At 54.0% G+C, this 13,358-nt stretch overlaps 1 protein-coding gene across 2 annotated transcripts in view; it reads right to left on the reverse strand.

The window, feature by feature from the left end:
* Positions 1–360: 360 nt before the first annotated feature.
* The window catches only part of RAB3D (RAB3D, member RAS oncogene family), a 20,587-nt gene continuing 7,589 nt past the window's right edge, over positions 361–13,358 (reverse strand). Inside the window, exons 1-5 of one of the 2 annotated variants that reach the window (XM_032790355.2) lie at positions 13,041–13,206; positions 11,466–11,693; positions 6,935–7,053; positions 5,193–5,317; positions 935–4,035 (exon numbers count right to left, since the gene is read on the reverse strand). In XM_032790355.2, coding sequence (XP_032646246.1) covers positions 3,848–4,035; positions 5,193–5,317; positions 6,935–7,053; positions 11,466–11,693 — 660 coding nt within the window. In that variant the 5' untranslated portion in view covers positions 13,041–13,206 and the 3' untranslated portion in view covers positions 935–3,847. Of the gene's footprint in view, positions 4,036–5,192; positions 5,318–6,934; positions 7,054–11,465; positions 11,694–13,040; positions 13,207–13,358 lie in introns of those variants that run through there. The other variant, XM_032790347.2, reaches the window with a different exon arrangement.

A 13,358-nucleotide genomic window follows, 5' to 3' on the forward strand; every position in this document is an offset into this window, starting at 1 on the left:
CATAGAAAAAATGCTTTAAAACCCAGCATTTTGTGAACGGGTGAACGTGTAAATTGGTTCTCAAAAATATGCTTAAAATAAAAATCCCTCGTATCCATCGAAATGATAGAAAAATCAAAGCTGAATTGTGCCAAAGCTAAACTTGGGATTCCTCCAGGTCCTGCAGAGGAGCTGCCTGGCGCTCGAAAACTTGTATCCTTCACCAGCAGCGCTTGGGCCAATAAAAGCCATTACCTCTCCCCTTGTCTCTCATACCCTGAGACAGAGATGCCTCCACCACCACCTAACTATATCATCTAGCCCTTGGAGGGGGCCCGAGACCCTCCTGCGTAGAAATCAGTCAGTCATCAGACCATTCCGTTGTGATTTTCAAAGACATTATTAGTCTTTATTAGGCATATTATGGTAGCGCTCAGAAGCCTGGTCATGGCCCAGTGTGCCAGGCCCTGTACAAACACAGAACAAAAAGCCCATCCCCACCCCAGTCATACCTAAATCCCACTTTGGTCAGGTTTAAATTTCTTTTGGTCTATTTTTTGGGGTGGATGCCACCTTCCAATGTTCACATGCTACATCAATTATAACCCTCCCCCATATACACACACCCCATTACAGAGATCTGACCTCAGGGATTTTAAAGACCAGTGCCAGCATATCTATCTTGGGCTCAAGACAGGGGTAAATGGATGAAGTTTCGTGGCCTCTAATTCACAGCAGGTCAGAGGAGATGAGTAAATGACCCCTTCTGGCCTTGAACTCTGTGCATCTCTCTCTCTTAAATAATTCTGGGAAGGGTGTGGGGGGAAGGCATAGGTCTGGCTAAGAAGAAAAGAGCATTAGGTTAAACAAGACATTTTCCATTGGGCTACAGCTTAGCTGGGAGCGTGGCTAGCTACACGTGACTGGTCAATAGTTTGGCTTTTGCTAAAGGCACTTTTGTTTTTTTTGTAAAAGTAAGACACTAGCCTCTCCTCTGTTTTTAAAGATTGCACACCCCCTGGAAATCTGAATAATACAACCCCCCGTCCCGTGGCCAAAACACTGCACGGCTGGGGCACGAAGCGTGTAAGTGTCGCATTGTGAGCTGAGGGACAGTGCACAGTAGGGTGACCAGATGTCCCGATTCTATAGGGACAGTCCCCATAGTTGGGGTTTTGTCTTAATAGGTGTCTATTACCCCCCACCCCCATCCTGATTTTTCACCCTTGCTGTCTGGTTCCCCCCCAGCCGCGCCCTGATCACCTGCTTCACAGAAAGCTGTGAGATCGGACTCCAGGAGAACCCAGTCGTCGCACAGAAGCTTGCTCCAGTGAGGAGAAGCTAATCGATCGCTGCAGAGGGGCTGAAATGATCTGTGCGGCATAGGACGGGAATGGACTCTGGTACCTTTTCCAGCCAAGACTCGCTGTGTCCCAGCACAGCTGGGACACCAAGGAGCATTTCACATTGCCCGGAATGTGTCTGACTCCTTTTTAAAGGAGCTGAGTCCCGGTACAGTATGGGGCAGCTGATACACAAGAGTCCAGATTCCAGAGGCTGATTTTCAGTTAAGGCCCCTTTAAGGTTGAATAAAGGCGGCAGAGACAGTCCCAGCCAAGAATCCTGCCTCCTCCTCCCCCCGCCCCCACTGTGCAGGGGCAGGGCCTACCCCAGCCAATGGGAAGCTGGTAGAAGGGCACTGAACCTAGTGTGTGGGGGTGTGTGAGAGGAACACATTGCATTATGGGTACTCCATGCTTCAGCAGGGGCTTTTGGGAAACAGCGCATGAATTAGAGCAGCCCAGTGGCTGCTCTAGCCGACACCAGGGACTAGGCACGACCCCAGAAGTAGGGGAGCAACTGAGTCTCATGCCCTGGTCCAGGTCCAAGCATAGCCATCCCCTGATGGGGAATCCAGTGATTTTCCTCCCTCGGGGGTTATCCGAGGCCCACCTGCCAGCTACAGCTTTCTGGAAGGTGCCCCATTGGGTGCCTGCACGGCCCCTCCCAAAAACAACAGTACTGGAGTCTTTGGGCCTGATGGGGATATTTAATGCAGGTTGGGGGCAGAGGGCATCACAAAGGGAGTCAGATGTCCTCAAATCCCAGGTAATAGTAATGGGATCTGGGCCCCAGGCCCTGCAAAGCTCTGCCTCAACTTCCCCACAGCGCAGCAGCCCCTCACAGCGTGGGGCGAGCTCTCACGTTACCTGCATTAGATTAGGGTCTCAGTCCCTGCCAAGCCTGGAACCAACACCCCAAGATGGGGGGAAAGTATCTCTACCTGTTGGCCCTTCCTGCCTCACTGGTCCAACTCCCCAGTTCCCTGTACCACTACCCCTCCCCCCATGCACCACTCATGCAAATCAGATTAGAATTGATTTTAACCCCTCACATCCTCGTGTAAATAAATCACCGTTCAAGGCTCAGTGCAATGGGAAATCAGGCCCGGGATCTTTGGTTTTTACAAGAGTCCCAGCCCTGCAGGGATTGGTTCTAACTGATCCGATATATTGAAGGTATTCTGCATTTTCCCCACTCCACGGTCTTGGCTCTCCCCTGGCCCTTTTCTACACTAAGACCCAGATCGCCAGCTGATGTAAACCAGTGTCACGCCATTGGCGGCAGAGGGGCCAGACACCTATTTACACCAGCTGAGGGTCAGTGTGTAAGCGGAGTCTCTCTGGATTTACTCCTCTGCCCTCCCACAAACTAGTGATTTTTGGTGCATCCAGGGTTGGGGTGCTCAACTGGAGGCTGCTTAAAGGGACCCAACTCTCGGGTGCCTTGTGTTGTTATTTTCATGGGAGCATTTGACACTAGTGCAAACAAATGCACCAGGGTGGGGGAGCACAATACGCGCCCCAGGCCATTTACAGGGCGTGTGACTCTATAGGAAACAGGCACTTGGGGTTGAGTTGCTTTGGCAATGCTGCTGTGGTGCCTCATGGGAGTTGTAGTTCAGTGGCCTCAAGCTTCCATTCTCCCCTATGAGCTGGGTTCCTTAGTTGGACTACCTCTCCCATGCTGCACCATGGCCAAGGACTCCCATGATGCAACCCCCCTCTCTGAGCAGAGAGAGTGTGATGCATCATGGGAGATGTAGTCTGACCAAGACCTCCACTCTACAGAAGAGAACAGGAGCACAAGGCACCTGGACTACAACATCCAGGAGGCATTTCAGAATAAGTCGCTCTGATTTTTGGTCGAAGATGTTCAGGACACGAATTTCACTGGGAAAAGCCTGAAATGTTGAATGGAAAATTGAAATGAAAATGGATCTGCCCCCTCCCCAACACCTGTTTTCCTGCATGAGGATCCTGCAGCAAGCCTTGCGCAGGAAACCCCCCTACATCTCCCCCGACACCCCTCCCTGTCCCCTTACAAACACAGAGTGGTTGTCACAGATCTATGCGGGGGTTCGATGCCCCAGCCTTTTGCAAAGCTGCCCCTGGGGCTTGGTTAACAGACACACGCCCAAGAGACTGCGCAGTTGCTGAGGCATCAGAACCCGTTGGATCCGTAGCACCCACGTCAGCGCCATCAAAGTCAATGGAAGTCAGGTCAATTTGCATCAGTGGTGGGGGGCCTGGGCCTGCCCCACCACCTCTGAGGTCCGGTGGATGGGCTCACGTTCCTCATCCCTCATGGTTGCTGGGATGGAAGAACCCTGGACTGGGGATACGGAAAGGGAAAGCGGATCCGTTGCATTGATGTCATCAGCAAATAGAGAAACAGTGGGACACCAGCCCAAGAGATCTGCCTCTCCTTATAACCTCCCATCCTATTTATCTATGACATCAATGTGACCGCTGGGGTGGGGGTGGGGGGCGGAAAGAGAGGAGCGGAGGCGAGTGGAGTCTGTTGTCTAGCAGGAGCAGCTGCTGGACTGCGGGGGCGGAGTCCCGGTCAGAGCCCCGTTCTTGCTGTTGCCGACGAGGGTGGTGTTGGTGTCCAGGCTCTCGTTCATCTTCTCACAGATAATGTCCACCAGGCGCTCAAAGACCTGCTTGACGTTGATGTTGTCCTTGGCGCTGGCTTCGAAGAATTCAAACCCTGCGGGGAGGGGAGGGAAGGAAGGAAGGAGGAGAAAGGAGGGAAAGAGAAAGAACAGAAGGAGGAGAAAAATCTTGTGCTGGTGACTGAAAGTACACACAACGCACAGTCAATCTGTGGAACTCCTTGCCAGAGGATGTTGTGAAGGCCAAGGCTATAACATGGTTCAAAAACGAACTGGAGAAGTTCATGGAGGATAGGTCCATCAATGGCTATTAGCCAGGATGGGCAGGAATGGCGTCTCTAGCCTCTGTTTGCCAGAAGCTGGGAATGGGCAACAGGGGATGAATCACTTGATGATCACCTGTTCTATTCATTCCCTCTGGGGCACCTGGCATCAGAACACCAGGTGGGCTAGATGGACCCTTGCTCTGACTCAATATGGCCATTCTTACAGTGGATCCAGGAGGAGGATTGGAACCCTTAGCCTTTGGCATGAAAACCCCCAGTCCCTTAACACCTGAGCTAATGGAGCAATAACCTGATCCCCCTCTATAACTACCTACAGGTCTCTGGCCTGTGTGATGCAAGATGTCAGACTAGCTGATCACAAGGGTCCTTTCTGGCCTTGGAGTCTAGGACTAGAGAGGCCAGCAGCAGTAGGACTTTTATCTGTTGACGTTGGCCACTAGGGGGCGAGGTGACACAAAAAAAAGGGTTTTAAGTGTGGCGAGATGATAGGGAGAGGCCCCTTCTGTTCGTGGAGAAATTTGTGATTGCAAACAAAACCTTAGCCAAGTGCCTGAGGCCTCAAGCCTCATTTAGGTGCCTACCGACTGCTGATTTTCATGGGAATTTGGTTGTGCCAAATTGTTGCAGTTGGAGGGGAAGAAAACCCAAAACAAAAAACAATCCACCCCCCCAAAAAAAAAACAAAAGAATTTTTTAAAAAATAACACATTTAAGTTTTTTCCTCTCAAAATTTCCTTCAATTGTGTTCTTTAAAATTAAACAAAAGAAGTTAAAAATGCTCCAGTTCAAAACTTCTGCCTCACGTTGAAACGAAATAGTTTTCAACTTGCTGAATGTTTTGAAAAACGTTGACCCCTCCCCACCACCACAAAAGTTCATTCCTGGGGTTTTTGGAATTGCCGACAAATGGAAAAATCAGTTCCAGGTTCTCCAGCCGTTGCAGGGCTGAAGTGGAGGGCACCTACCTAGCTCATCTGCCAGCCGCTTGCCATCCTCCGTGGCCACCACTCGATCGTCCTCCAGGTCACACTTGTTCCCCACCAGGATCACCTGGGCGTTATCCCATGAGTACGTCTTGATCTGGGTCGCCCTATGGAGCAGGGGTGGGAATTGAACTCGGGCCTTGTTTCTAAGCCGTGCCCACCCAGCTGTCAATCACTTTCACCCCACCCCACCCCACCCCGACTCCTCCCTCCCTTATAAAAAAGCACGGTTACAAATCCAATGTGTCTTTTATCGCTGGGGACCCCGCACCACCCCATCTTAAAGCAACATGAGCCCCAAACCAGCCAGGAATTTGCACAACATATAGGCTCTTCCATGGGAGGGACTGAACAAATCCTTCCCCCCGCCCAGACCCTCCCAACTCACAATGTTTACTATCCTTTTGAGGTCAGGACTCCTGGGTTCTATCCCCACCTCTGCGAGGGCTTTGGGGTCTAGTGGTTCGAGCTATGGGGCTGGGAGCGAGGACTCCGAGGTTCTATCTATACCCAGGCTTAGGAGGGGAGAGGGGCCTAATGGGTAGAAAAGATGACTACTTTGGGTGTCTCTGCTACCTTGTGCCTCAGTTTCCCCTTCTGTGAAAGGGAGATCAAAACAACAACAACAACAAATACCAAACCCTGTTTGTAAAGCACTCGGAGATCTTTGGAGGGAAAGTGCATCCGCCAGTGTTCAGCGGCATTAAACACAGTCCCAGGAAGAAATGGCACCCAGTGGGCTTTCCGTGAGTGAAAGCAGCCATCCAAGGGCTCCCCTCCCAGAACAGAACCTTGGAGTCCTGTCTCTCAAGCCCCCTGCTCTAACCACTAGACCCCACCCTCCTTCCAGAGCCAGGGAGAGGACCCAGGACTCCTGGCTTCCACTATATCCCTGGGCTAAACCCCTTCCCTGTTCAGCCTGACCCAAGGCAGCTCAGGGGCTCCGAGCTGCAGCATCAGCCTCGGACAGCCTGACTCCTCCTCCCTAAACCCAGTGACTCGCTGTCAATCTGACTCATGGGTGGCCCCAGCAGATTTGTGCCTCTCCCTGCAGGAGGCTGCAGCTGGGTGCGGGGGTGATGACAAACAGACCCCAGAGAGGGGTGAAGCCAGGAATAAGGAGCAGTGAAAAGGTCGGGGGGGAGGGGGGGGGAAGAGCCCCATCTCTGAGGTCAACCCCGCCTCGGTTTTCCCCATAGTTCAGTGCGGTGACCTGCCTCTTCCATCCCCAACACTGCCCCACCCTCCATAAAAATCCAATGAGTCTTTACAGATGGGCCCCCTCCCCACGACGCCATGTCTTTAAGGAATATGAGCACTGCAACTTTATCAGGAGTTTCCAGTGGAGGCAGGGCCCTTCCCAGGGCAGGAGGGATTGAGGGGGCCATATTCCCTCCCCCACTCACACACACAGTTTGCTTTCTGCAGATGCAGACAGCTCGGCTGCATCAGTTACACGCAGCGCAGCTGCCCCCTCTCAGGCGGACGGGCTCAGGCTCTCAGCAGACTCAGGCAGACGTCACTTTTACTCGGCTCAAGCTTTTCTTCACCACTAGCACCAGTCAGAGAGCTAAATTTTCCCCCACGGAGATCTTGACCTCAATCCCTGTGATCCTCAAGGAGCCAGGGGCCCTAAAGAGGGGCCCCCAGTGCCTGTATCTTCACTCAGCCCTGGACAAGGCTGGCTCTCATGGTACAACGCAAGGGAACACGGGGTCTCTTACCAGTCCTGCAAGGCGTTGAAGGAATCCTGGTTGGCGATGTCGTACATCAAGAGAAAGCCCATAGCTCCTCGGTAATAAGCCGTCGTGATCGTCCGGTATCTCTCCTGCCCTGCGGTGTCCTTTAAACAATCCCGTCCCCCCCAACACACACAAATAAGAGCTGCTTCTTTGCAAGATCCACAGCTGCACAGGGGACGATTTCAACCCGGAGGTAGCACTGCGGGAGGCTTGGGGGTTAATGCTCCCCCTCACTTCCTGCCAGAGACTCCTGCCCCCCCCCGTGCCTCAGTTTTCCCATCTGTAAAACAAGGGATAACCCTTTCTTTGGACTGCAAGCTCCCTGGGGCAGGGCTCATCTCTCCCCAGATGTCCGCAGGGCTGCTTCAGTTAGGGGCCGTGAAGCAGTGCATTGTGGGAGGGTGAGAAATATCAGCTGCTCGCTATCTGCTTGGCCTTGTACGGCACTTATCTACTCTCGGGAGCAGGCGGAGACCAGAGAAGGGCCTGTTACTGTGGAGACCAGAGAGCGCACAGAGGGCCGTGACAGACGGATCTTTTCATTAAAAGGCCTGGATGTGTCAAGCTGGTACCAGGAACTGGGGCTAGTTTCCATGACAGCTCAGATGCACGTAAAACGCACTCTTTGTGTGTGATTAAAAAAAATAAATCTATTAATAAGGGAGCGGAATGGAAATTTGAACGGGCTGCTGTTAAAAATAAAGCACTGGCAAGCTGGACGATCCCCTTTCTGCTGTATGGAGAGAGTGTGAAGCGTGGGGGCTTGTCTGGACAGGGTGGTCAAGGAGGGGACTCGTGGAGGGGTGCGGGATAGGGAAGAGATCTGGTGGGATCCCAGTCAGCCTGCTGCAAAAGGCAGGACTGAAGGGATGCTGGATGGGTATGAAAGGGAGGGGATTGAGGCCCGATCTCGCTGAAGAGTGCTTTGCCGGGTAGCTCCAGCCATACACAAAGGGCTCCTTGCAGGGACCCGGCTTACCCCAGTAAAGCTGCGCGCTCCACCAGAATCGCTCATTCCATCCCACCCAACCAAAATCAACGCGCCCGACAAAAGCAACGTTCGGCTGGTATAACCGCGTCTCCGGTAGGGTTTCTGCTGGGTCAGCCAGACCTCACCCGTCTACAGGGCACTGACTAGCAGAGCTCTGCTGACGGGTGTCTGGAATGGAGAGCCGGCCTTACAGCTGATGGCAGGACGTCGCAGGTTTTAGCCTGTGGAACTCATTGCTAGGTGATGGGATCAGCACTAGGCCTTAAACTAATCTGAGTTAAATAAGTCAAATTTAGAGGATCGGCGCCCTGGGGCAGGGACCGTCTGTTTGCTCTGTGTTCGTGCAGCACCCAGCGCAATGGGGTTCTGGGCCACAGGACTGGGGCTGCTAGGTGCTACCATAATACACCTAATAATGTACAGCGCCCAGCACAATGGGGTTCTGGGCCACAGGACTGGGGCTGCTAGGTGCTACCATAATACACCTAATAATGTACAGCGCCCAGCACAATGGGGTTCTGGGCCACAGGACTGGGGCTGCTAGGTGCTACCATAATACACCTAATAATGAACAGCACCGAGCACAATGGGGTTCGGGGCCATGGCTGGGGCTCCTAGCTGCTACCGTAATACACCTAATAATGTACAGCACCCAGCACAATGGAGTTACAGGCCACACAACTGGGGCTCCTAGGTTCTACCATAATACACCTAACAAATAATCTACAGCACCTACAATAACTGCATCTCAGTCCATGGCTGGGGCTACTAGGGGCTACCGTAATACACCTGATAAATAATGTATCGTGCTTGGCCCATGGCTGGACTCTTAGGCACTACCATAATACACCTAATCATGTACAGCAGCCAGCACAATGGAGTCCTGGGCTATCACTGGGGCTGCTAGGTGCTATCATAATACACCTACTTATTGATCTCTCTTTTTTGGAGGGTCAGGCAGAGTCTGCAGAGAGGCAGAGACACTTCCACAGATCCTTTTGGGAGGTGGCAGGAAGGCATCTGTCCATCCTCATTTCAATGAACCCCTCTCCATCCAGGGGTGTCCCCTTAAAGCAAAGCACAGGCTTAAATACTTATTTATGAGACGGATTGTGATAGTGTCTCAGCGTCGCGGCCCAGGAACCCAAGTGCCAGGTGCTGTACATCCGCAGAACAAACAGATGGACCCTGCCCCAAAGAGCTTCAGATCTAATTAAGCAGGGAAGTGACTCCAGCGGAGCCAAGCCAAAGAGTTAACCACCTCCTACCGTAATGTCGCTCCTACACGTGCCCCTGATCTAAATCACCCATACCTCCTAGCGGTCAAGTCAGTGCCCAGAGAGGGCTTCCACTCGCTAACACTGCTCCTCCGGGTCTCTCCCACCTATTACAGTGGGGCAAGAGGTTGCAGTGGAAAAAAAAAAAACCACATTGGGCCAAATTCCCTGCTGGAGTCTGTGGAGTTACAGCCTGCAAAGATTCAAGCCACAGCACGTGCAGAGACCGCTCAGCCTTACAGAAATCCCCAGAGCAGGGCTCTGTCTGGCCAGGCAGCCTCTCTCCAAAATTGGCATCTTGTGGCAGTGAGTTCCACAGACTAACTGCATTGACAGAGGGTAAATGAGGAGGCAGATATAGTTCAGAGGTGGCATTAGGAGGCTAGTGAAGTTCCCACCATGGAAAAAAATCAGTGGCAATGAGTTCCACAGGCTGAAACAGAATTAAAAAAGGGGGACATATTGGGTCTCTTGGTCCCCAGGCTGGTGGGGGAGACCCCAGAGGATTTGGGGGCGGGGGGAAAAAAATCTTTCAGGTGGAGAGTTTGCATGATGGTGCCCGGCGGCATTTACCGGAGTCAAGGTAACGCCAGCTGCTGCCTGAGCCAAAGCACACGCAGGCCGGTGCCATTACCATGGTGACTGCCAGAGGCCTTCAGGAGCAAAGAGACTCCGACCCCCCATCCCTCCTCGTGAAAGCCAGCGACAGCTGCAGCTGCTGCGTGGGGAGGGAAGGGATGTTTACCCTCAGCACCGGGGGATCCGGCTGCACTTAGGGACTTTGCCACAGCTGCCAGCCATGGAGATAACAGGAAAAGAACGTGCTAATCCAGTCCCGCCAGCTGGGACCGTGGGACAGGGCGGTCGCTGGGGCCTCAGCACGACGTGGGCCTGACCCCCACTCGGCCACAGAGCCAGTGGAGCCAACGGGCCAGATCCCCGGCCACTGTAAAGTGACCTAGTGCCAAGAGAGCAAGGCTGAATCACACCAGCTGGGGGCCAGGGCCAGTGTCACGTTGCATTCAAGAAATAAAAAAACTGTCACTCTCCACAGAATGGATCACAGGGCCATTTTCCTCTAGGGGGCGCTAGTTCTGGGCTAGGCCCAGTGCAGGGGACTGGCTGGCTCAAGGGGGCTGGGAATGGGGCACTGGGCCTTTCCCCTCCAGGGGGCACTGGCTCTGATCCGGCCCCAGGGGAATGGGGGGACTGGCTGGCTCAGGGGGGTGGGGAATGGGGCACAAGGCCCTTCCCCTCTAGGGGGCGCCGGCTCTGATCCAGTCCCGGGGGAATGGGGCACAAGGCCTTTCCCCTTCCAAGGGGTGCTGGCTCTGATCTAACCCTGGGCAGGGGACTGGCTGGCTCAGAGTCGGGAGGTGGGGTCTCTTCCCTGTAGGGCTGCAGCACAGCGCAGAACATCTTCCTCCAACAGAAGAGGAAATGAAGTTTTAAAAAGGAAGCATTGCAGCACTCCAGTGATTATGGTAACAGCCCCTTCCCTGTGTGTGTGTGTGCGGGGGTGGGGGGCGGGGGAGTGTGCCTTTTTCAAGCCCATTTGCTGCACACAAGTTCTGGAAGCCACCAAGTTCTGATCCACTCCCCGTGTGGGGAGCTGTCCCAACACCCCACCATGCAGGGCAGAGCCTCTCCAACTGCCAGGCCTCCAAACCGCCACCCCCTGGGCAGTGGGGGCTCAGGACTGGGGGTTGGCTGCAGGGGGGCTGTACAGAACAGGGTGCTGGGGAAAGGTGTGCGCCCTGCAGGGGGCCAGAAGTCCCAGGAATCTGGGACTGAAGAGTCAGCACCTGGTGAGGACTGAAAGGAAAAGGGCCGTCAACCCTCATGCTTCAGGGCACAGGCCGATCCCCAGCTTGGGGTCAGGAGGAATTCACCTGCAGTATAGTATTGCTCTGCTAGGGGCATCAGGGTGGGATGGACACCTCACTCTCTCTCTCCAGTGTCTGGCGGCGACACCAGAGCATACAAGGTGCTGGATCTCTTCTGGCCTGAGGCCCCTGATCGATAAGCGCGGGGCCACCTGGGCCATGGCTTATCCTCATCAGCTACTATCAGTATTACGGTAACATTGGGCGTACTGGCCATGGCCGAGGACTCCATTGTGCTAGATGCTGTACAAAAACACAGCACAGTCCTGCCCCCAAGAGATAAACTGTCCCGCTGGGATCCCCCGGGCCTCCCTCCCTCCCTGCCAGGGTCCCACTTCCCTCCCCTTCCCGGTGCTCACCCAGATCTGCAGCTTGACCCTTTTCTCATTCCTATAGACCGTCTTGACCTTGAAGTCGATGCCCACGGTGCTGACGAAGGCCGAGGTGAAGGAGTCATCGGCGTAACGGAACAGGAAGGACGTCTTCCCCACGCTGCTGTTCCCGATGATCAACAGCTTGAACATGTAGTCGAAGTTCTGGTCGGCGGCATCTTTCTGGGCCTGCCGGGTGTCGTTGGCGGAGGCCATCTGGGGGGTGGAAACGGGCCATCAGCAAGGCAGAGGGGTGAGGAGTGGGGGTCTAGTGGCTGGGAGCCAGGACTCCTGGGTTCTCTCCTGTCTCTGGGAGGGGAGTGGGGTCTAGTGGTTAGAGTTGGGGGGGGTCTGGGATCCAGGACTCCTAGGTTCTCTCCTGGCTCTGGGAGGGGAGTGGAGTCTAGTGATTAGAGTTGAGGGTGCTGGGAGCCAGGACTCCTGGGTCTCATTCCCAGCTTTGCCAAGGACTTTACTCTGTGACTTTGAACAAGCCATTCTGCCTTGCTTTCCAGCCAGCCACAAGCCTAAGAAAAGCCCCGCGATCATTCCTCCCCCAGGCCAGCTAGGACATGCAGCATTTGTGAGGTTTCCAAAAGAGAGGATGTGACCCCGATTATGGGTGTTTGAGGGGATCCCAGCTCCTCCTCCTTTGGAAAGCCCTTTCTGGGAGCAGCCAATCCCCGGCAATCGGCAGAGATCCCAGCCCAGAAGAGTCATTTACCATCAGTAACACACAGATCATCACTGGATCTTTGGAGGAGTAGATTGTTAAGCCCCTGGGGGTGGGGCCAGTCTCTTTGTTCTGGGGTTGTACAGCACCGGGCGCAACAGGTTCCTGGCCTGTGACCGGAGCTCCTAGGCGCTACCATAATACACCTAATAAATAACAACTGCCAGGTTCTAGTCCCAGCTCAGACCTGCTGAGTGACCTTGGGCAACTCACTTCCCTGTTCTGTGCCTCAGTTTCCCCTCATGCCCATTGTCTCATGTGTCAAGTGCTCTCATGATGCAAATAGGAGCCTCAGCCATGGCCCAGGACAGGTGCTGTACGTTATTTATTAGGTGTATTACGGTAGCACCCAAGGGCCCCAGTGTCTCAGGTCCTGCACAAAGACATAAGAGGCTAATTAGCTCGCTCAGGGATTGCATTCGTGTAGCAACCAGCACAACAGGACCCTGACCTTGCTTGGCGGCTTCTAAGCCCTACTGTAGCTGGATGTGAATGCAGCTCTCCCAAGCTAGTGCCCTAACCACTGAGCCATCCAGCCTCCCATTGCAGCGACCTTGTCCGAGCTCTGGGATAGCCCAGGCCGGTGACTTTCACCCAGCTGCTTGGGGACTTGCTCAGGTGCCTGTTTCCTGTTGCTCCCTGCGTGCCCTTCTCTGGCAGAGACAATCCTTCTGTACTGGGCGGGATGTGTCACACCTGACCGGGGCAGGGTGTGCGTAGGAGGCTGTCTAAGCTCAAACACAGCTGTTTGCTAACTGGGAAGTGGCAGGAACTGTAGCTTTTGCTTCTCACCCCTACTTCAAACCAAACCAAAACCAAAACCTGTTTACCTAGAGGGAGAAGGGAAGAAATCCACGCCCAGAGGCAGAGGGGGGTGGGCTTTAATCGAAGAATAGCAGGCGTGCGGTGAAGGTACTGGGCTGCAGGAGATCTGGGTTCAAATCTTGCTTCTGCCACTGGGTGAAACCAGGGGTGAGTTGCTGGTATTTTTCAGAGCTGGCACAAGTGCCAAGGTGGGGCCAGTTGAATATTATCTGTCACGGAGTCCCCGGGCAATGCTCTGGAACTGCTCCCCACCAAGCCAGTCAGGACTTTGGGGAGCCTCCTCTCCCTTGGAGCAGACTTGTTCAGGGCAAGAAGCTCACACG

Source organism: Chelonoidis abingdonii, chromosome 26, assembly GCF_003597395.2.
Source record: "Chelonoidis abingdonii isolate Lonesome George chromosome 26, CheloAbing_2.0, whole genome shotgun sequence".
NCBI lineage: Eukaryota > Metazoa > Chordata > Testudines > Testudinidae > Chelonoidis > Chelonoidis abingdonii.